The 24,013-nt window shown below is 32.6% G+C and overlaps 1 protein-coding gene across 1 annotated transcript in view; it reads left to right on the plus strand.

Annotated features, from left to right (window-relative positions):
- Nucleotides 1–24,013, plus strand: part of LOC148606795 (uncharacterized) — a 58,299-nt gene that overhangs the window by 19,777 nt on the left and 14,509 nt on the right. Inside the window, exons 13-25 of the mRNA XM_088547234.1 lie at nt 801–1,792; nt 3,833–4,013; nt 5,642–5,746; nt 6,168–6,352; nt 9,910–10,065; nt 12,445–16,310; nt 16,778–16,929; nt 17,270–17,510; nt 19,183–19,558; nt 19,771–20,961; nt 21,934–22,052; nt 22,363–22,760; nt 23,196–23,617. Of these exons, the coding sequence (XP_088403360.1) occupies nt 801–1,792; nt 3,833–4,013; nt 5,642–5,746; nt 6,168–6,352; nt 9,910–10,065; nt 12,445–16,310; nt 16,778–16,929; nt 17,270–17,510; nt 19,183–19,558; nt 19,771–20,961; nt 21,934–22,052; nt 22,363–22,760; nt 23,196–23,617 (8,384 nt within the window). The remainder of the gene's footprint in view (nt 1–800; nt 1,793–3,832; nt 4,014–5,641; nt 5,747–6,167; nt 6,353–9,909; nt 10,066–12,444; nt 16,311–16,777; nt 16,930–17,269; nt 17,511–19,182; nt 19,559–19,770; nt 20,962–21,933; nt 22,053–22,362; nt 22,761–23,195; nt 23,618–24,013) is intronic.

The following is a 24,013-nucleotide window of genomic DNA, read 5'->3' on the forward strand; positions in this document are numbered from 1 at the left end:
GATAAGTTGTTCAAATTTGAAACAAAACAGTGAATAAGTACATACCAATCGTATATTGTTAATTTTATTGCATTCTTTGTACGTTCATTCTTAATAAATACAGGCACATACGGTTAAAACCTTACATGATAAATAAGAAACACAAAAGAAAAACAGTTTTTCCGTGATTCTATATACTGATTGAAACACTATAAATAATAGTTTTAGTTGGGCGTGTGACAAAAACGACATTACTTTCAATCATATTATTATTGTTTTGTTTATTGTAATGTTAAAGAAATGCTACGACGAATTTAACAAAGACAAAGTCTGTATTTTTGAAGAATTATGTATTAAATAGAATACATGATGAATGCAAAATGTAAAAATAACATGCCTCGGTTTCAAGTACTTAAAATAACTATGACACTGGTCTTTTTATGCAAAATACGGCACCCAGTCAATTAAAAGATAAATGGGTAGTTATTTCGTATACCACGGATTTTGTCTAGTTTATCATGAAAAAGTTAATATTACCAATATTCACATATCGCTTTAATGAGACATCTTAATTATATTTAATACTGATGACTACATTCACAAGAATCCTTGATATATCTTAAGTCTTTAAAAAACAAGGATGTTGGATGACGAGGAGAACATGAAAATTTCTTTGTTGATAAGACAATTTTAACTTTATCTGTATTTCGCACAATTTTTTACTTTTCGTGATGTTTTTTCTTGTAAAAATGTTATTTTATTTATTGTATTTTCATTCTTCCGGGTATGGTAAAAAAAAGCAAGCTATGATCTTTTTTCAGACTTCACGAGACCAACCATTTTCCCACTCCCTGATCAGAATGTCATTTGTGGAGATGACTTTTCAGTTAATGCCACTGGGATCCCAAACGTTACTGATACTAGTGGAGATGTGAGTCTACATTTTGTTGACGATACAAAACATTTTTGTGGAATTCAACGGACATGGATTGCTGTTGATGATGCGGAAAATGAGGTCAAAATGTACCAAAAAATTAATTTTCAATATCCGAAATATCCGAAACTTCTCTTCACCAAGGAGAGGGAGGTCGCGTGTGGAGATATAGATCAATTTACATTAGATATGGAAGACTATTTTCATGACCAATTGAAACACCCATGTGGTATGAAGTTCAGAAATATCACATTTGAAGATTCAAGAAACCCTAGTGAATGTGATATTACATTCGAAAGAACATGGATTGTGTCTGACGGCTGTGGTATGACTATAAATGGTACTCAACAGATAAAAGTTTTAGAATTGGAGTCTCCTACGTTTCCAACACAGAGTCAAACTCGTGTAAACTTGTCACCGACGCTCCGTTGGATACCTTATCCCGGTGCCACTACTTATAGTCTCTATTTGTGGCTCTTTAGTAATAAAAGGCCAGAACATTATTTTGCTTCAAATATTATTTCAGCATCGTATGACTTGAACAACTTAAAACCGAACACAAAATACTATTGGCAACTTGATATACATATGAACTCGAATAAAAGCATACCCGGTCCGAGATGGGCTTTTGAAACATTACAGGTTGTAGATCTAATTGTTGAAGACATTTTTATTCCAAACGTTGCCTTTTCTGGCCAGAAGTTTGTAGTAAGATGGTCCGTTCGAAATATTGGAAGTGCTACAACTCAAAGAACGAGTTGGTACGACAAAATTTATTACTCTTATTCAGACAATTTGGTGGATCGAGACTGGAAACGGTTTTTTAAAAGACAACAGCAGATTTTGTATCCAAACGATGGATACACATCTGAATTATCTGTAAGTTTTGCTTAATCTCTGTTTAAGTACAGGGTATCACAAAACCATGAAAATAAGGAAACAAAGGAGCAAAGTCGAATGGTTTTAATCCAACATTTATCAATATATTAATAATTTTATCATTTGCAAGAACTGTAATAAAATGTAAGGAAAATAATAAGGTATAAATTTATAACATTTAAATTATTTTCTTTTAATATATTTCCTCTTAGTCTTTTATTTCCTTTACGGGTTACTATATAACCAGTCATTTTTCTTTCCATTTCTCCAAACACATTCATCACGTGTATTGGATAACCAATCAATAAAATAGCCATACTGGGTGCAAATACACAATGAAGACTTCATGAGATTTTATAATAGATATTATAACCAAACGAATTATCAAGTATTACTCATTTTTTTCAATAATGTTTCCTTTTAATGATGAATGTTTCTTATAACAACAGCCTACACGTTCAAATGCAAAAATTCAAATATATATTTGTATATGTAAGGTTATAATGAAAACATTAAACGTTTTCACAGTAATGTCATGACACATATTTTTAGCTGAATGATTGAAGAGTTTACAAATGCAAAAATTAAACTAAAAAGGTATTTAAATAGTTATAGTTAGCGACAAAACATGGCAGATATGGTTTTTAAAAATGATTTAAAAAATTTCGGTAAACAAATAAATATTCTTTCACCTCTGTTTTGTCCCAATATACTTCAATGTATATAACTAGTCGTGCGGCGCGTTCGATTGGTTGTAGCACGATGCGTTCAATTTTTGTAGCACAGTGTGTATACTTGTACGCCCTGATTTATCTTTATTATTTCTTATTTTGTATTTAGTTGATGGGAAAATTATCTTATTTTCATTATTTTGTATCAGTTGTCAGTATGATATATCTATAACCATTTCGTTAACTATGATACACTAATCACTACTTTGATAACTATGATATACTGATCACCACTCTGATAACTATGATACACTAATTACCACTTTGATAACTATGGTATACTTTTAATCTTTTGATGAACTGGTTATATTTATGATGAACGTATTATCTCATTGAAATATTAGTTATCACTATCATATACGAATTACGAATAAAGACGGCGCTAAATTTCCATACGAAAAGGTAGCTCAATTCCGTTTATTCCTTCTGGTAGATCAACTGTTATGAAAGATTAAAATAAAATTAAATATTGCCATATCTGCCCAGAGGAAGATGTTCTAAATAAATAAACACGGATAATCGCTATTCCGGAAATAGAAAACAAATTGGTTGCATGAACTTCTGTAAATTTTAAATTTGGTCAAAAATAACTCAAAGTATCACAGCGACACTTTACTAGCAAAATAACAATCTTGCACTTGGAAGTTGTTTCTTAAACTTTTTAAAATACCAGACCTGTAATATGTAATACATAATATTACAAGACCCAAGACATATAAATAACGATCTTTCTTATATTTGTGTTAACTCTCACGGTATCGACCCAACACTCTTATATCATTCCAAACAACTTGCTTGTATCGAGGGTATACAATTGTGATAAGAGTGTGATAAGAGTGTGATAGACTACGATATGAACAGTTTATGACGCCAGTGAAGTTGACAGCTATGATATAGAAGTCCAAAACAGTATTGCTATAACATGTTTAACTGTAACATGACCGAAATGATATGTGGGAAATTATCGGTGGTCTACTAACCAAAACAGGACAATCAATTTTAATCACTGCAAGATGTCGTTAAAAGAAGAAAATCAACCTGAAAACTAAAAGATGGCATTAAAGCAAACAACTTTAACATTTTTATTATAACACGCTTAGTTTAGTGTGTATTTTTATAAAGGGCACAACTTGAATTATGTGATATGACGGTGATAAATGTTTCATGAACGTGTACGATATATATCCCAATGTTTAATATAGATGCTATTTAAATGCAGAATATGATATCTTAGCTGGCATTAAAGCTTGTTATTGAAAAATTATGATTGAGTTATTACCAATATTACATATTTTTAATCATTCGCCAGGTATCTCTACGTGAGGAGGATATAGGATTCATAAGAATATTTGTAGAAACATCATACAGAGACTTCAATACCTCAAATAATATCCAAATGAGTGACAGTCGAATAGACGTTCATCTAACTCCTCCTCCTGATTTAGTGATTGATGATATTAGAGTGTTAGGAGGGCAAACGTTTTTTTCAGGTAATCAATATTATTTATGCCAAGTTCGTGATAAATACTATATTAACATACAAACAAAAGCCAAAGAATTTTTCAACATGGATACATACATTGTATATTAAAAATTTCGATATATACAATAATATATATATATATATATATATATATATATATATATATATATATATATATATATATATATATATATATATATATATCATGTCTATATGACATGTCCTTTATTGTTCAAGTATCATCGGGAAAAACAATCAAGGTTCAGAGAAATGGTAGAACGGTATTATTTATTTCCCATAGGCGATAATATAGTTAAACCTTTGAAAAATTCACCCTTTAAAATGGAGCTATAATCTGACTTTTCCAGTAATATCTTCATTTCCCTAACTAAAACTGTGTTCAAAGTCATAGCATAAACGTCTCGATTCTTTGGTATTTTAAGCGTATAATGTTTGGGGTCAAACTTTCCCCCTTTTTCTGCGAATGGCACATAAATTTTTAAAAATTATGATATCAATATAAAATGGTTTTCAAAAAATATAATACAATTTTTTAAAAGTATAATAATGTTAGAGCCTGAAATAAATAAAACATTTTGGGTATCGGCACAATATGTATAATCACAGTGTCCGAAAGTATTTTCCTAAATAGAGTACACGAAAGGCCAACCTAAAATAATGAGAAATAGTACTGTTCTACCTATACCGACAACTTGAAACCTAACAATTTAAATTCAAGTCATATTATAAGTCGAAAATTATTATTGAGATTTTCTATAATGAAATCAGTTATTTTCTTTCATTTGTCTTATCCTCAAAAGCATATTTCTATACCTACCCCACTTACATTAAGTATGATTTTTGACATGAATGTATCAATATATGATATTTCAGATGTATGCTTTGGAATCATCATAAGTTGTTGTCAGAACACTTTTTGAATATAAATTTACTTAGATTACTGCATAAGTATGCATATTTTCATCTAAATGAGGCTAAAAATGCTTTTTATTCATAGTAGTACCATTTTCTAAAACCACATCACCAACGCCATTCCACACTTTAGTACATACCAAGAAAATACCAGAAATTAGTTTTGATGACGGAATTTACATTTTAAACTAATTAAGTATGACTAAAAGAGGAAAAATAAAGTATATCTTTTAAAAAAACTATAAAATATAGAGATAGAAATACTCTCATAGAACTTAAACATATTTCCTAGATTGCTCAGTCACACATTCAGATAGTATAAAACGACTTCTGTTTTTTTTTTCATAAAAGTGGTTTAAATGGAGGTAAAACTTTGAATTATTTCAGTTAAGGCCTACTTTACCCCAAATCTCCAAACTTTTAAGAAGGATCACCATGAAAGGCTGATATAAGTTTTTAATATGCTTAGTTCCACGTTTTTCCTGTAAATTTGGCCACCTGGAGCTTCTTGTTTACCTTATATTTCACAATAAATAAATAGAAAATTACAAAAATACTATAACTCCTTACAGGTTGTTTTATTAGAGAAATAGTTCCGTTCTACCAATTTGAACTACCTTTATTGTGATATGATTTTGGGCTGACGTAGATATAATAAATATCGAAATTTGTAATAGATATTTGTTATCATCTGTTATCTAGGATCAGAAATAACAGTGCTGTATTCCGTTCGAAATAATGGAGATGGTCCAACGACGGCTAATTACTGGATCGACAAAATATACTGGTCACAAGATGGACTAACTTGTATGTAGATTTAACTTTCCTTCGAGCGAGTTGTCGAATAAAACAACAACAATTTGTCTCTCATTTAATGTCTTTTTAAGTATTGTTTTACAATTTACAGTATAGGTGATAGATAAGCGTCATCTTGAATTGAAATTTCTTTTTAAATGATGTTTTCTATTTTGATTACTTATATAAACAACCTTAAAATATTATACGGTCGTAAAGAGGTTCTTTTGGTTATCAAGTTGTTGCGTTTTGATACACATTAGAATGAAGCAACCATTAAATATCAACTATTTTCAACCTTGTGTACTGATCTCCGATCAACTTATGAGTCTTGATCATTGAAATATTATCTTCTTTCCTGGACAATCCACATTTGTTTTTGCCTATAACATATTGCGTTAACTATCATTTCATAGAATTTAGAATATTTTAGATCAGGGAACACTAGGTTCCTACTACAGATTTGGCCGACTGATTCCAGACGAGTCCTACGATGTAAAAAAAGTTGTTAATATTCCACGAAAAATATTTGGTAATTTTTCAATCATTGTATGGACAGATAGATCATCACACGTCTTTGAAAACTACGACGATGATAACAATAGAAAAGCTTTAGAGGTATATACTTAAGCCTTAAAGTGGTGTACACAAATCATATTCTACCCTTGAAAATTGTTTTTTATCAATGTATTTTATATTTAACTATTTGTACTATTTCTTACGTAAAAAATCATTTGAAAAAGTTTAAACATATTATTTTCACATCATTTAAAATACTTTTAGTTAGCAGCAAATAAGTATATTTGCATGATTTTGCAAGGTGACAGAAAAGAATGCATCATGTAATAAGTATCATCTACCTGAATGCAATGATTTTATTACATGAAACACACATCACAGTTTGGAATTCTGTAGTTCTCATATGACAAATGAACGTAATTGAGCACAAAATGGAGGATTAAAATCATTTAAAAGGACACAGTTAAGGTTTTTTGTTTGTTTTGAATTGTGTTTGTTCTCTGTGTTTCGCTTCTTGTTTTGTGTTTTTTCTTTTTGTTTTGCTAGTGTGTGTGTGTGTGTGTATGTGTGTGTGCGTCATATACATATTTCTTATTAAATCAACCATACTATAATATGATAATTAAAACTGTTAGCCATGGTTGCCATGGTTGCGCATAGGTACTTGTAATCATTGTAACAATTGTCAAAGGGTTTGGGCCTACTTTCCCTGAATTTTATTCATTGAAACTCACTAACAAGTAAATGATATATTTATGCATCAAGATACGTCACGAATCGATGTTATATTTAGTTGATTGGGAAACACCTAGAAAATAGATGTAACAACAAAAACTTTTAAATTAACAAATTTTCCTGTAATAAAATATGACTGATCGATTATCGAAAGTAAGCATTACATTTAAATGATTACTTTTTTCTCAAAAGCTTCAAAACATAAACAATATTCCCGTTTCAGACTCGAACCAAAAACCTTTGGATTTATACTTATGCAGGGGATGACTGTCAAACTAGTTAGGCTACGGACAATACATAATAATTCAGTCGTAATAAACTACATAACATTAACTGTTTTAGTATCTTATTTTTTTTTAACGAAAACGTTCCCCTTTGACCTAAAAGCACATTAACAACCATCTTGTGCTTAAAGAATATAAAATCTTGGACACCAGGCAAAAGATAATACACTGTGACAGTTGCTGATGTGATTTCTATCGGAATTCCCGACTCAAAGTGTTCTTTAAAAACCAAATATCGAAAATGCAATTTCAATGATTTTTGTTGATGATGATGGCCAATAAGGCCTTATTCTGCCTACTGAAATAATTGGTAAACAAATTGTTAAAAATTCGGAAGAAAGCTAAATAATCATATAATTTGTATTGTAAGTTAGTAATTTAAAAAAAGTAACGATCGAGAAACGATTGCGCAAAAACCGTCGTGAAGGCAATTCAGTAAATACAATAGCATGGTTTACTCTTTTGCAACTTATTTCATAGTGATATCCAGCATTAACCAAACAAGATTGAAACTAAAAGTATGCATTTATTCATTCACAGGAGAAAGGATTTTTTGGTTAACGCTGGATCTCTATGTCCATTTATTAAAAAGAACTTTCAACATTCAAGCTAGAAATCGCTTCAAAAATGACTGTGTCCAACTTTACCTTAAACTATGTATCATGTGACGTAGCTAACTGTCACATGATTAAACGCCTGATCATACGTGGTACCTAATTAAACCGTTTGTTTTCAATACTTGTTTGCTATAGTATACTTATAAAAGTCTCTGTGTTCTTCATAATGATTTACTTTTGTGTCTACCGAGAGTTTTTTTTTTTTATAAACTGGTACATGTATAAGCATTAGCCTATAGAAACCAGTACCACACTCTCTACAGATAATTTTGTTTGTAATAAATGTAGCAACACAGTTCATTCGCTATTGCAAAGTTTATATACAAGATGTTTGTTAAATTATTTACGCATTTTGGTGTTGCATAAAATCCACTCACTTGAAATTCCTGCTCATAATATAATTTGGAAATAAATCAACATTTCTTTCGTGTTCGGTGTAGGTTATATAGCGTGGCCTGGGTGCGAACCATTTGAGGTTTTGTGCTAAGAATATCCACGTGACAATTAAACAGAAGTAGTTTTTGACTACGCTAAAATTTATAATAGATTAATTTCAAACATTACAACACTTAATTGGTATTTATAAAAAAATGAAACTGCAATTGTGTTCCAAAATTAAAGTATGTCATTTCTGAGCTTCATGACTTCCCTTTTTCTCCCCATTTTGGTGACTGGTGAATACCGAAAGTTCCAAAAGCCACAGGTTTTAAGCACATACCGGGAGACGAACAAGACAATTGGAGATAACGGAATGTATGTTGAAATGCCAAGAATCTCCCGTTGAAAGCGGAGAAATTAACACCTATATACAGATGAATTTATTTCAAACGTTCCTATATCAATTTAGTACAATTCGCAATCGTTAGCTTATTGAAAAAGTGTCATTTGTTTTTTGTTTTTGTTTTTGTTTGTTTTTGTTTTTTTTTTTTCTCGTTTATATATCTTAAAACTTACGAAGTTTTAAATTCATTGGTTTTAGCTAAAAGTAATGACAAATGTATCAACAATGAATTATACATATACGTGCTTTTTGGTGTTTTACCTATTGTGCTAATTAAGAAAATATGAAACACGGCGCAGCAGGAATCTGTCTATCTAGCGGTCTATCTGTCTGTCTGTCCGTCTGTCTGTCTGTTTGTAGAGAAGCATAAGAAATATCAGATTCTCTGATGCAGTCCTACCAAGTAGTTGAGGAGGCAATGGTAACATATGATTTGGTTTTTTGTCTCTTCTCTGTTGATTCCGCTTGAAGCCGAACACTCTCTTTGATCACCAAATTTTATATAACCGTATGTTTAATTGTGTCAATCATTGTAGAAAACAACTTTACGGAACGGGAGACAGAAATGTTTGGTTGCTTATAGCTTTTTATGCGTAGATTGAAGTAAAGATTCTTTACAAGGAAACATACGTGATTGTAAAAATCATGACTCTTACGTAGGGCACTGAAGATTAACTTGATATCGACTACAAAAAAACTCAACATACCCAAATTTTAAACATAAGGGAAAAATGTCTCTGACTAGGTTTTACAGTCTAAAATCTAACACACAATTACTATGTAAATCAAACAAATAGTGTAAAATAAAACACCAAGGTGTAACTTTATTCAACATATACTGGTTGAATACGCATATAGCTTTCTTTATTTCGTTTGTAAACGAAAGTAACTTTTTTTAAATTTTGTTATAAGGAAGATAAAACAAATTGTTATAATTTTTTTTACTAGAGGGAGATAATTTCGTTTCTTTTAGTAGGCACTACAGAGTGTTATGAACCCTCGTCCTTGTTGTATTTTTCATCTATCAAAATTTTCACACATTTGCTTTTTTTTTGGAACTCCAATGAAAATCCCTGACATGTGGACAGCTCTTCAAATTGGCTCTACTCATGGTCAAAATCTTTGGAAAAATGGCCAAAATCCTTTGTTTAATTTTACATCGGCAATTTGCTAACCAGCAAACAAGATATAACAAAAAATATTTTTTAATCAATATACTCAGATAGGTTAATTTTACAGAACCTAGATATTGTTCTTACACCTCCGCCAGACTTGGTGGTGACATCAATACAGGCAGAAGGATATATATCGACTGGTGATGATATGACTGTAAGATGGACAGTAGCCAATGACGGGTTTCGTGCACCGTACGTTAAATATTGGATCGATAAAGTGGTAAGAAAATATAAGTGTCTTCAAGAGTAATCAAGGGAACCAACATTTTAGCGGGAATCAAAAGAACGTAATCCAGGGACAAATACCAGACATGGAAAACAGACAAAAACAAAAAAGTAACTAAAATAGTTCATACAAATTAACAAAAGTATTAATGAGCAACTCGGACTCCATGAAAAAGTGGAAGCATGGACCAGATGCACCGGTAGGGTCAGCGTCCTCTGCTTTCCTAGAAACACCTGCCGAGTTTCTCATAAACAGTCAAGTCCGAGGTATAGGGAAAAGGATAGTTCATGATGACGACAACAAAACACCTGTAGTGATGACTTCAATCTTATAGCAACCTAACCCTATGTTACAATATAGGTATCATTTATGAAGTGCATATTTCATTTTTGATGTTTCATCTGTATAATAAAAGCGTTGACCGTAGCAAATTTTAAAAGCGCGCTTGTGAGTCATGTCTGACAAGTGATATGGTCAACGCTTTTACACGCCTAAAAACATCAAAAATGAAACATTCAATCCTTATAATTGTATTCCGTATGTTTTTTTTTCAATTTTATTTTGAGTTTTGTTTTAGAAATGCATTGAAAATATGCAATGCACAGTGATCAACACTTTACTGTGGGCGGGCCTATATAGATAACTCGAAGATGTATTTCAACGACTCGTAAAACATCACATATAAAATCGATTATTCCTTTAGATTAGCGTATTTTAATAATATGCACAATAAATGTGAAACTTCTAAAAACCGGTCAACAAAGTCTTATAATTTCACTCCTATGTTGTTTAGGCTTGGGCACAGGTCATATTAATTGACAGTTATAAGATCGTACTATTAAGTGACCCGGTTGCCTGACCTGTGTACACACCAATTAACAGCCAAACAGTGACAAAATGTAATGTCTGGAGTAAATTTGGTGTTTAAACTACTGTCCCTCTCAATTATCATCTGTCCACTGATGAAATGCAAACCGGTCAGTGAATGAAGTATTAATTACGTAAAATTACGTAATCATTAACAGTTTTGTTGACACATTTATTACAGGTGAACAATAACCGGGCAGCCGGAGAGGTTGTTTTTATTTGAAATATGTAACTAAAACTGTGAAAAACCGGCCGAGGTGCGGTTTTAGGGGGTGGCCGGTCTATTGAAGACAAAACACACAGGTTTTAAGGTATATCGGCCAGGACTTTTGAAAACGGCCGGTTTGAAGGGAAACACGGTTTTCTGAGGGTCCGGTTTGGAGACATTTTGTTAAAGACTTTATATAAAAATATATAATTTTCTGTAGAGCTACAGAGTGTACTATTTATAACATTGAAATAACAAATATCTAAAAGATTCCTTTTTTTTTCAAAAAAGTTTACACTTATTCTATAGAACAATGAAGTTTAAAGAATATTTGATTGGCATTGTCTCCCTATAAAGATTATTCCATTAAAGCTTCAAATACAGAGAAAAATACTCTTTACGTACACAGGAAAGGCCTACAAGTTACACAGGAAAGGCCTACACGCTACACAGGAAAGGCCTACACGTTCATCTACTCGTACTTTCTTTCATGTACTTTCGTGTTTATGATAAAGGACGTTAAGACTTCTTAACTTTAGAAAAGTATTCTTCTAAAACAGCATTAATATATTGGAGTGACTACATGTAAATTAAGCATTATATGTCGTCAAAATGATTTAAAACATTGAGTCAAAACATTGGCACTATCTATGTACGTTGGTAATGCTCTAAGGGTGAGATGTGTAACAGAAAATGTATGGTTAGTCAGTTAACTGGCTTTAAAAAAAGTTTATCTAAGAAAAACAGTTTGTTTTTTGCATAAAATTAAGAATGTACATCTGAAATAAACGTAGACTTCTTTCATATGAAAAAAGGATTACATTTACGTAAGCAGTAATGACAGGTATATTTTAATGTGTATTTCTTGTAACCTGTTTATATGAAATTAGTTATAGTCTTTGATGATCAAATTTAATTCCTATCTGAATTTTACGTTTAATCTTAATTTCATACGGATGAATTTCCACCATTGTCATGTATCACTGTAGAATATCACTCCACGTGTATATCACAATTTACTTAATAATAATCGCATGTGATGTTTCCAACTTGTACACAAAATGGTGTAATTTTAGGCATCTAAAATGGTAATTTTAGCGATAGTGATAATAGTGAAAGTCAAAAACTCTTTATCATGTTTATTTTATTCCTGTTTCAATCAACTGACATGCAGATACAATAAGAGTACAGAAATTGTTCACAAAAGAAAAAAAAACATTATTCAGTATCAAAAATACTGTGGATGTACACCAGTTTGGTTTTACTTTTGTCTGTGAGTGTATATTATATCCTTGCAGGAATTAGTCAGTACACAACAGCCGAGCACATCAATCTTGTTAGGACAGAAATCATTCTATGGTATTTTTGAAAGAGGCGAAACCTACAGTAGAACATTAACAACAAGTTTATCTTCCGATATTGCTACAGGTTTATACACCATCAAAGTACAGGTAGACTACAGAAATGATGTGTTTGAGTACCTTAACACAGAAAACAATATTTTGATAAAAAATATCACAATTGAACAACTTTTACCTGACCTTGAAGTCTACAATATTACAGTAACCTTAAATAGCACCTCTTGGGAAAACATTGTTAATATTTGTTGGTATGTAAAGAATGAAGGACAAGGGCGAACGTTGGAAGACAGTTGGATTGATAAACTAACGATTTCGTACAACCAGAACAAACACAATTTTCAATTAGAGGCCGATTGGTTATACGACCATTCACATCAACAAATGAGATCAAATGAGACATACAAAGTTAGGCAAGAAATTAATCTGCCACCGCAGGTATATGGCACTGTTGCATTCAAAGTGCTGACGGATGCGTTTCATAGAACAGCGGAAAAAAATAGAATAAACAATTTAAAGTCATCTGAATACTTAAGTATCCCTTTGCTTGCTCCTGATTTGTTTATATCAGAATTTTACGTGAAAACACCTGTAGTATATAGTGGTAATGAAATCGACATTGAATGTAACGTTGGTAATGCAGGTTCAAACATGAAATCTAACCAGCAATGGATTCAAAGTTTGATTTTGTCTGAAACCAAAACCAATCTATCACCTATGGTGAACGAGTCAGTGGTTTTGACATGGAATGATACAAATGTAGCTAATATGTCCGTGACACTTAGTATGGTTGTACCACGGACTATACATGGAGATTATTTTCTTCATTGTTTCGCTGATACCCAAGGTTACCTTTTTGAAGGAACTGAAAATTTACGGCTTCAGAACAATGTTAGGTCAATACGCATTTCTGTCCTAAAACCCCCTTCACCTGACTTATTAGTTGTTTCAGTCAAATCTTTATTTGTTAGAGAAGAAAAAGATTATGCTGTATTGTCTATTACTTGGACAGTAACTAACAGAGGTAACTCCATGCCTGAAGTTAAGACGTGGACAGATGCAATAGGTATGTCTCCAGAACTTCATTCTGAATGGGGTAGCTTGTTCGACAAATTATCAATAATAAAATCTGTTCCTGTGACTAATAGGCTAGAAACTGGAGGTTCCTACACATTTTCAGAAACTGTTGTAATGCCTTACACATCAATTGGCACCTACTATTTATACGTTATAACTGACTACGAAAACGATATTGATGAATTCGACAGTGAAAACAATAATTTTTTATACAGTAGCCGATCAATCTTCATTCCACCACAAAAGGTTCCGAAACTTGATTTACATGTAACACATCTAAGCGTGAGTGAAAAAGTGATTCCGCCTGGTGGTAAGATAAGAATTCACTACATTGTTAAAAATATGGGCGATTTAAGAACGCATGTATCATCATGGAAGGATCTAGTTTATATTTTTAATACTCATGACGCTTCAAAACAGAGCGTGTTTGAAACTGGAATACTAATATCTTCCAGAATCCATACGAGTGCATTAGATACCCGAGACTGGTATGCCACAAACGAGACAGTTAATCTCCCAACATGGATAAAAGGAGAGTTTTATCTTTACTTCCTATCCATAAGCAATGTTCAAGAAACAGCGATTTTTGATACTGATTATCAAACTTCGTTTAGTTTTCCAGATCAAGATCCGGTAGTAATTGATACAACAAATTTACCAAATTTGTATGTTGTAGCGAATGTAGAAAGTAAAATAATCAAAAGTGGTCAACCATATAAAATTTTCTTAAATATCACGAATGTTGGAAGCATGCGAACGTCGAACAAATTTCTAAGCAGTTTCCATCTTAGTGATGATTTCGATCTAGATCCCTTTGATATAAAATTAAAAGAAAAATATAACCATGAATTTTTGCATCAAAGGCAGTCTATTTATGACCAAGTTTTTGTATTTATTCCATTTGATCTCAAGAGTAAAAACTATTTTGTAATCATTAATGTAGATAGTGGCGACGATATCGTCGAAAACGATGAATCTGATAACTTATTCGTTTTACCAATATCCATTGAAGAGGTTTTTTCAAATGACGTAGCAGTTGTTGACGTTGAAGCAACAAAAAATGTGAAACACGGAGATGACTTTATCGTCAGCTGGAAACTACGTAACAACGGCAGTACCGAGATAGAGGGCTATAAATGCGACTCTGTTTTTCTGTCGATTGACAACAATTTCGACATCGATGACCAGTGGATTGGGTCACCAGCGTGTGGATTCGTTTCAATTAACCCTTACCACACATATGGAACACAATCGGATTTATCCTTTCAGAAAACTGAAGTAACACCGACAGTAAATGATGCATCGTACTTTACAATAGTTAAATCACGCTGTAATGTTCCTGACTATAACTTGGAAAATAACATTGGAATAAGTAATGAAATTACTAAAGTGTCAATTGACATTCTTCGTTTAGATTCTTCGTTTACCGTACAGTTTGAAAACGCACGTTCAACAGAACTTTTAATGGTTCCGAACGTAACTTCCGATGAGACGTTGGTTATTCGAACATCTTCAGGAACAAAAAGTTATTATTTCATCAAGGTGAAATATGGCTCCGTAGCGACAGATACGGATTTTGATGTCGTGTCCTCAAACCCTTTTCAAATGAATAAGACACTTACAATTCCAAACACAAAATCAGGTTCTTACTATATTGCATTGTCTATGATAGATGTTTCAAATGATGTCCGAAATATAACTGTGTCAGCTAGAATCGCTAAATTTGAAATAATCAACGTTGCTCCGACCATTGTTTCAACATTAGGAAACACCTCAATACGAATTGAAGGAACAGAATATCCTGATGAAATCGATATACATTTATATAACGATTTGCATTCAGAATTTAGGCCTGTGCAAATTATTATATTATCTTCAACTGTTCTATATGCTACTTTTGACTTTCGAAATTGTAGCGAAGGAAACACATATTCAATTATCATGAAAGACAAAGAATCAAGTAATGATACTCGTTTCTTTAATGCTGTTATGGTAGTATCTGGCGAAGTAGGACGATTATCAACTAAAATCGAATCATCTGAGGCACTACTGCCAGGACAAACAGGACGCATCAATATCTTCGTAAAAAACGCTGGACTCACTGATTTAGTAGCTCCACTATTATTTATCAACACATCCGGGCCTGCTGAAATGAAGTACCCACAAGATGACACGGAAAAGACCGATTCATATTCATATAGTTCTATTCTTATTGGAAGTTCAAAAAATACTTTGGGTGGTATTTTACCACCAGGAACATTTGAACGATATGACTTAGAATTGAAACAGATTGATGGTTTAAGAACTGGACAAAGCAACATACGTGTCTCTCTTATACCCTCCGACAAAAGACCCCACTTTTATTTGTTTTTTAAAGATGAGTTAAGAACAAAAGGAGTTGGTATAGAAGCTTGGAATCTTATATGGGAAAATTTCTTAAGTATTGTTGGCCTTAGCTGGGAATCTCTGTATTGGAGAGTATCAAGTATTATGAACCAGCTGAGTGCTGCAGAAAGACAAGTGCATGAATTGCAAAAGATTGTATCTCTTCTACTTGATCTTGCTGAAGGTCATAATGAAAATACATTGCTAGTTGATGAAGCTGACTTGATAGGAAATAAATGTCGTAAAAGTCATGTTGTCCTTGAGTTTAAAAGATTGTACACATCCAAAATATCATCGAGGTTTCGTGAGAGTGCAATGGGCATAGGATGGCTGCTACCCTTATGGTACATATTTTTCTTAATAATAAATTACATAAGTTGAGAGTTGGAATGTCCCATCGGGAATTGTGTTGTATATTCTGAAGACGATTTTGTACTTAAAAACATATTAAGAAAAGAAAAGAAAAGAAAGCTATAATACATTTAACAACCAGAAACCTTTTGAGTTAACCAATGACCAAATGATGGGTGTAAATTCAAACACCAAAACATTGCAGAATCCAATTTACGAGAGTGACATTAAAATTATTTGATAATCGAAGAATTTTAAAGTGGAAAATTTACAGCAAATGAAATAGCTCTAACTTGATAGAAAACAAAACCGTATAGTTTTTTAACGAGTACGAGAAATTTTGTACAAAATAAATATTCTTGTTTTTTTTTTAGACAAGTACATATGTCACAAAAAACCTGACTTTGTTCCTGTCTGAAGTAAGTCATTTCTGACAGTTGTAAATGTATGTATCATTTAGGGAAACTGAAATAGCTACGGAGACAGACAGGAAGATTATCTTCAAGTTTGATGGAAGGAAATATGATTTTACTGGCACAGAACAAGGACTGTACTCAAATGAATACCTTGGTCAAATACATCAATTATACACTACTGACTGCATATTGTACAGTAAGTATGTTAACGAATGTTATGAAAAAAATTATGTAAGTTTACTTAACGAAAATGCTAAAAGGAACAGTTTCAAAACAAACGTAAGAATGCTATTAGTTAATCAAAAAGACATGACCAAAATGACCATGCCGATGGCTAGCTAATGAAAGAAAAGAAAATTAAACACTGAAAAGTGATATTTTGAAGGATAGGTGAATCAGAATCCATCAATATACGATTAAACTACGATTAGTTGGTGAATACTTCACGAAAAACAAAAAAATAGTACGTACAATTGTTTCTGATACTATTTTAAAGCAGACAGAGTATAGTGAGTAGCGGTATGGTTTTATTTCAGATCTTACTTTTGTGTATCATAATAACCAGCAAGCTCTTTCATACGTATACTCAGCTTCTGATGGAAAACTTCTATGTATAATATCCCTACAGGACAGTAGTTTCGTTAGGATTTACTACAACAAACGACAGATATCCCGAATTCATCACTCTGAAGGTCCATACATAGATGTTTCTTATAACTCAAGAGGACTTATAGAAAGAATTGAATTACAGAACGACACGGGAAGCGACCAGGATGTGTAAGTGCAGTCATATAAATTTAGGTTTCAGTATTACCGTATTATAACTAACTAAAATTAACTCGCTTATTCACATAAATACTCATATTAATAACATTACAAAAGTAAGATAGGGTGACAAAGTATAATTATACAACGACGAAAATGTGAAAACAGCGGAACTCTTGAAACCAAAATTATAAGTTTATTGTCTTCTTTGTCGCCCTTCTGTCGAAATTGAAATAGGATGGCTCGAAACAATATGTTGTGGTGGACGTGTGTGGTGGACGTGTTTTTCAACAAACGTTTGGCATTCCAATGGGAACAAATTGTGCTCCTTTACTTGCTGACCTATTCCTTCACTCTTATGAGGCTGACTTTATAGCTGTTCTGATCAGAAAGAAAGCATATCGTTTGGCTAGATCCTTCAATCTCAGTTTCCGCTACATAGATGACGTATTATCTTTAAACAATCATAATTTCGGGGATTTGATACATCGCACCTACCCAAAAAAAAACTTGAAATAAAGGATACTACAGACACTGTGAAGTCAGCCTCATATCTAGACCTACATTTTGAAATCGATGGTAAAGGAAAACTATTGACCAAACTTTACGACAAATGTGATGACTTTTCATTCAGAATTGTCAACTTTCCTTTCATCTGTGGCAACATCCCTTCACCACCTGCGTATGGAATGTTCATATCACAACTTATACGTTATGCCAGAGCTTGCCGAAACTACGCAGACTTATTGTATCGCACTAGAACTCTAATAAATAGGCTTCTGGAACGGGGTAATGTTGCTACAAGATTGAAGTCATCACTACAGAAGTTTTATGGTCGTCATCATGAACTCGTGGATCGTTATGGTGTATCCATCTACACCATGAAAACTGATTTATTCAACGGGATAGTTTTCATTTCCTCGTTTGTCTACCTCGGACTTGACTTTTTATGAGCAACTCGGCGGGTGTTTCTAGAAAAGAAGAGGACGCTTACCCTACCGGTGTACCTGGTCCATGCTCCCAGTTTTTAGTGGAGTCCTAGTTGCTCATTTGCTTTTGTTACTTTGTATGTGTGATTTTAGTTACTTTATGTTCTTTGTTGTGTATGTCTGTTTTCCATGTCTGGTCTTTGTCCCTGGATTACATTCTTTTGATTACCGCTATAACCTTGGTCCCCTTGATTACTCTTACAATATTAAGTCTCTATCACTGTAAAATCTATGAGTTCAGATGTTACAAGTATGCAATAATTAGTTCCGTTTAAGATGGTTTTAGACGATTATGACGCAAATGTATGCAAATGCTTTTTCATCACCACTGGAATATTCATGCCGCAACGGAAGAAGGAGGTATAGCGCGCTGTAAAATCTAGATTTATCCCACCAATTTGTTTGAAATGCCTGTACCAAGTCAGGAACGTTGCGGCTCTAGCTGCTCCGGTGGTGCTATATATATTTTGCCAGCTTTATATTGGACTTGACTTGGTTATGAATCGGATTATTGTTGGGTAATTTTGCTGTCACTCTTATTTATTAAAGTCTGTAAGAGTATATTCAGACAGATTTTTTATCGGATTTTGCAGGTGTTCATTTGAAACGCTGATTAAAAATGCAATAAGAATGAATAAAGAACATTATAGTTTTATATCAAATTGAATATTAGTAAAATTTCTTCTCCTTTGTAGCACATTTAACTACGAACTCTCCCGAAATCTACTTGTATCAACACAGGACAAGTTTGGTATCACATATTTTGAATACGATAAAAGCAATTCTCTAGTTAAAGTCACATATCCCAGTAAGGAGAAAATACATTTTACGTTCTCAGATGAAGGGTGGCTTTCAGCGTGGAAACTTACAAGAAATGAAACAATTATCGCACGGAAAAAATTCAAATTTACGGGAGAACCTCAAGTAAGAATAACAACATACCCAGATGATATAAATTTAACCATTATTTATGATGAAAATGGGGACGTCGCTTTACGAAGACGAAAACATTTCCCGGTGGAGAAAATTGTCAGAACATTCAACAAGAAAACTGTGTACCAAGGTGATACCGTAAGTAACTATTATCAATAGTAATTCCATCGAAAGTTTTATATACTTTATCATGAATGTAAATGTGCGGAGTTTCCATGTGACCAATGGACTTGCCGTGATTGCTATTTCCATTGTTTTATTTGTTGTTTGTTAGTGTGTGTGTGTGTGTGTGTGTGTGTATGTGTGTTTATCTCTCAGTTTATTGCTTATATGCTCTATGTATATTTCAGAAAATTTCAGAAGAGGTACATGATCCAAACTCTAAAACAGTTACATATACAGATGCAAATGGAGATTTCTTAATTATGTCCTATGATTCAAAGGGGCGTTTAAATCTTATCAAAGATGTTGAAAATTATGAATACACATTAACGTATAATGAACAAGGCAGAATTTCATTGGTAACATATCCAGACAACTCATCAGAAATCCATAACTATAGCTCGGTTGTTGACGAGTTTACCACAAGATCAGGACACACAGTTATAACACAAATAAATGAGTATAAAAACCCGGTTCTGAAATCAACCGGCGACGCAATTGTCTCGTTTTCGTATGACCATAATCAGCAATTAGAAGAAGTTGAGTCAAATACTGGACGAACATCATTTAAATATGACGAGAGAGGATTACCGAGTTACGTTAAATTCGGTCATTTTGTAAAAGAGAGACAACTGAACTATACGTTTAACGATAATTTTCAAAAAACTGGAATTTCGCTTTCAGAAGAGAGCTACGATGTTACATATGAATACAATTCGAGAAACTTGTTGTCAAAGGTAATTAATAGGTATGATGATGAAGTTCTTTTAACAGCAGAATACAATTCTAAAGATCAGTTAACGAGGAAAGTTCTCGGAAATGGAGCATTCACCTTGTATGACTATTATGATAGTACAGGTCTTCTAAAAGGTATATATAACCATTATCCAGACAAAAGATTAAACTCTAAATTTGAATACAAATATGATAGAAGAAAAAGAAAAATAACTCTTCATACTTTAGAAGGTGATTGGAAATTCCGATATGATTTGTCTGGCCAGTTAACTTACTTCAAGAGACCAAACGGATCAGAAGAAATCTACGAATACGACAAGAGAAAAAATAGGAAAGTAAATATCCGTGACGGAGAACGCAAAGAATACAATGTAGACTCACTGAATCAGTATACAGTGTTTAACAATAACGAACAAACATTTATACATGACAAGAATGGCAATTTGAAAAAAAAGAACGGTAAATCTAAAACAGAATTTCAATTTAACTCAGAAAATATGCTTATAGGATATACGACACCTAATAAAAAATGTAAACACTACTATGATGGTCTGAAGAATATCATAAGGAAGTCATGCAGTGACAGAGACGTTACATACGTCGTAGACATGTATGGGCCCTACGGATACGATATATTAGCAGAGGTTTGTTTACTAGTTTATTTGTCTTCTTTGTTTTCCTTCCATCGAATTTCAAATAGGATGGCTCGAAACGATATGTTACAATATTAAATCTCCATCGTTCTAAAATCGTATAATTAAGATGTTATGCCCAACTATAATTCCGTCTAAGAGTAATGTGTCGCTAATTTATTCGATGTTTCGATTTATTTGTTATGAATAAGCATGCTCGACAACCTTTGATTAAGTAACACATACACATTGCGTCAACGGGAGAGGAAACGGCTTTAAAGCGGCTGGTTCAGAAAATATGAAGCAGACATATTCTGTCTAAAAACAGAAGTCGTCTCTTTGAACTTTTACAGTCGACATTATGATATATTCGATTGTCTTAGAGTATCTGTGTCAGTGACGACCAATAAACTATATTTGTTCTTGCGTTTCGTCGTCTATTCCGGACATGACATTCAATAGGATGCACAGTCGGTGAGTTTCAAGAAGCAAGAAAAACTGCTAATCATTATCAAACAACTAAGTTCACAACAGCTTTATTGTGAGGGAATAGAGTTGATCGTGCTTTAGTGTTTTAGTGTATTCTCGAACGTAGGTGTTTTTGCTTCTCTTTGATACCCCCTTGCATTGGCACTAGGGTTTTTTTTTTCTTTTTTTTTTTTGCTTTCCTTAGAATCATTTTCAAGATCTAACCTGTAGTCTTCCCGATTAATTCATATTAGGTTTTGTCAGAATAATCGAAATTTATATTGTAAAATTAAACAAAAACTCCAAGGAGACGGTAAGGACTTATAGACAAACATGTTTTATAAATATCAAAATTGTGTATCCTGGTAAAAGTGATCATTATGCATGGCTGTATTATCAGCCGTTGTCTTATAAATACACTTTAACAGTTGATACAAAATGTTTTCTTTGAAACGGATAAGACAGGCTTTAAATTCAAGGTAGTTGTACATCGGTTCATGTAACTGTAAATTGTAGATTCCATATAACGATACGTCCACGCAGACTGTTTATTATTTTTATGGTGGTGACCAACTTGGACTTATTGCCCAGCAAAACTCTGACGGTTATTATTACTACCAATTTGATCCAATAGGGTAAGTTACATTTTTGTTTCCATTATCCGATACGCCAATACAAAATTTCGTTGTAGCAAACATGTAATTTTTCATCAATGAACTTTCACTTGAGACTTGAATCAAAAGTTATGTTATGAACAAATATATTATTATCAAGGTATGTATTATGACAAAGATTGTTTAATCAAATTTTGTTTTAGCCGAAATATTGTCTGTAAATGTACTGTGTATCTTTTTTAACAAATCAATTAAAAAAGTGATTATTTATCTCACAATATGTATAAAAATTATACGATGTTCATTCATTGATTATATTTGAATTTTACAGTTCTGTGGTGAGCATACTTGACAAAGCAGGCAATCTAGCAAATTCCTATACGTACGATCCGTTTGGTAAATCAGATTTGGGAATGGAAAATATTCCAAATACTTTTAAATTTGTTGGACAGTGGGGAGTTGTTTGTTTGGATTCGAACAGAGAATTTTATATAATGAGAGCTAGGGTTTATGATTCTGAGCATGGACGTTTTTTAAGTATGGATCGTTCAACATTGGACGGAAAGCTGAAAAACTTTTATGCATACTCATACAATAATCCCGTGCATTTTATTGATCCAAAGGGGGACTTTCCAGTGTTTTTGATACCAATGGCATACGGAGCGATCGTTAATGTAGCATCATATGCAGCAATCAACTATTTAACTGGGGAGGAAATAACCCTAGGAGGTAACAAAAATAATGATATTATCAAATATGCAACAATTAATGGAGACTAAATTTAAGATATTTGTCCTTTAGATCATGTTATATTGAAAATTAGATACAAAAGGGCCTACGAAAATAATATATTGTTCATTCTGTCCTTGGTTCGTTTGCGACTTACTTTACTTGTCATTTGATATAACTTTGTCAAAGAATTGCTTAAGCGAATTGCTTAACTCATAAAACAATTTTTCATAATTATCTGTTCTTATACATCTATATTTAGGTCTTATCTCAATGCATAATTACAACATTTACCATTCACAAATATGTATACTTCACTATACGACTATGCAGTAATACTCAATACACAATGTAAGCATTTTTCGATGAACGATTTTACAATATCTTAAATGAAACAAACATATGTACACAGTGAACTTGTTGCATTTTTTACAGGAGCTGCAACCGCGATGGCAGTTGGAGCTTTATCTGGCGGACCTATTTCTTCCATCGCTTCAAAGCTTTTGCCAAAAGTTAAATATGCAAAGGAGGCCATTAGTTTTATAGTTGATGTAGGTGCAAATGCCTTGAATGATGCTTTTGATGGGAAACCATTCAGACCTTTAGAAAATGTAAGAAGTGCAGCAGAAGGAAAATTGCTTTCAAAACTCACCAGCCCATTAAAGCCACTTATGAGAAAAACTGGTTCAAAACTATCAGATTTATTACGTAAGAACTTCGGTAACTTTTATAGAAAAATAAACAAGCCAAAGTATAGAAAATATTCAAAACAATATAAAGACTTTGTAGATGAACATGGACTTCGACCTGGTGAAGATTTAACAGGAAATATTGGAGAAGGAATTATACAAGATTGGGTATGTAGATCTCTACTTTGCCCGTATTTATATTTGTGATCCTAACACATTGTGCATTTTCATTTTTTCATGTTTGTAACAAAAATTGAAAGTGAATCATATATATACTCCCCGTTGTTAAAAAAAGTGTGATAAAATGTCACAAATAAAGGTACATTTGAAGTATATAATTTGTTTCCATAAACTATGCCTACTGCTATAATAATGTAGTATAACTGAAGATCAGAAAAACAAGACAACACAAAAAGTATAGCCTATGCAATTTGAACCCGAGAGTGAAATCACGCTCGGTTGTCAATCTGGTAAGATGTAAAATCTACCTAAAAATATTTAGTCTTATCTGAGCAAAGAATTCTTTGAAATTATTTCAATTCTTTTACACACAGTGTTATCTAT

The sequence above is a fragment of the Perna viridis genome, chromosome 9 (genome assembly GCF_037379345.1).
Source record: "Perna viridis isolate PV_CMFRI_1.1 ecotype Kerala chromosome 9, ASM3737934v1, whole genome shotgun sequence".
NCBI lineage: Eukaryota > Metazoa > Mollusca > Bivalvia > Mytilida > Mytilidae > Perna > Perna viridis.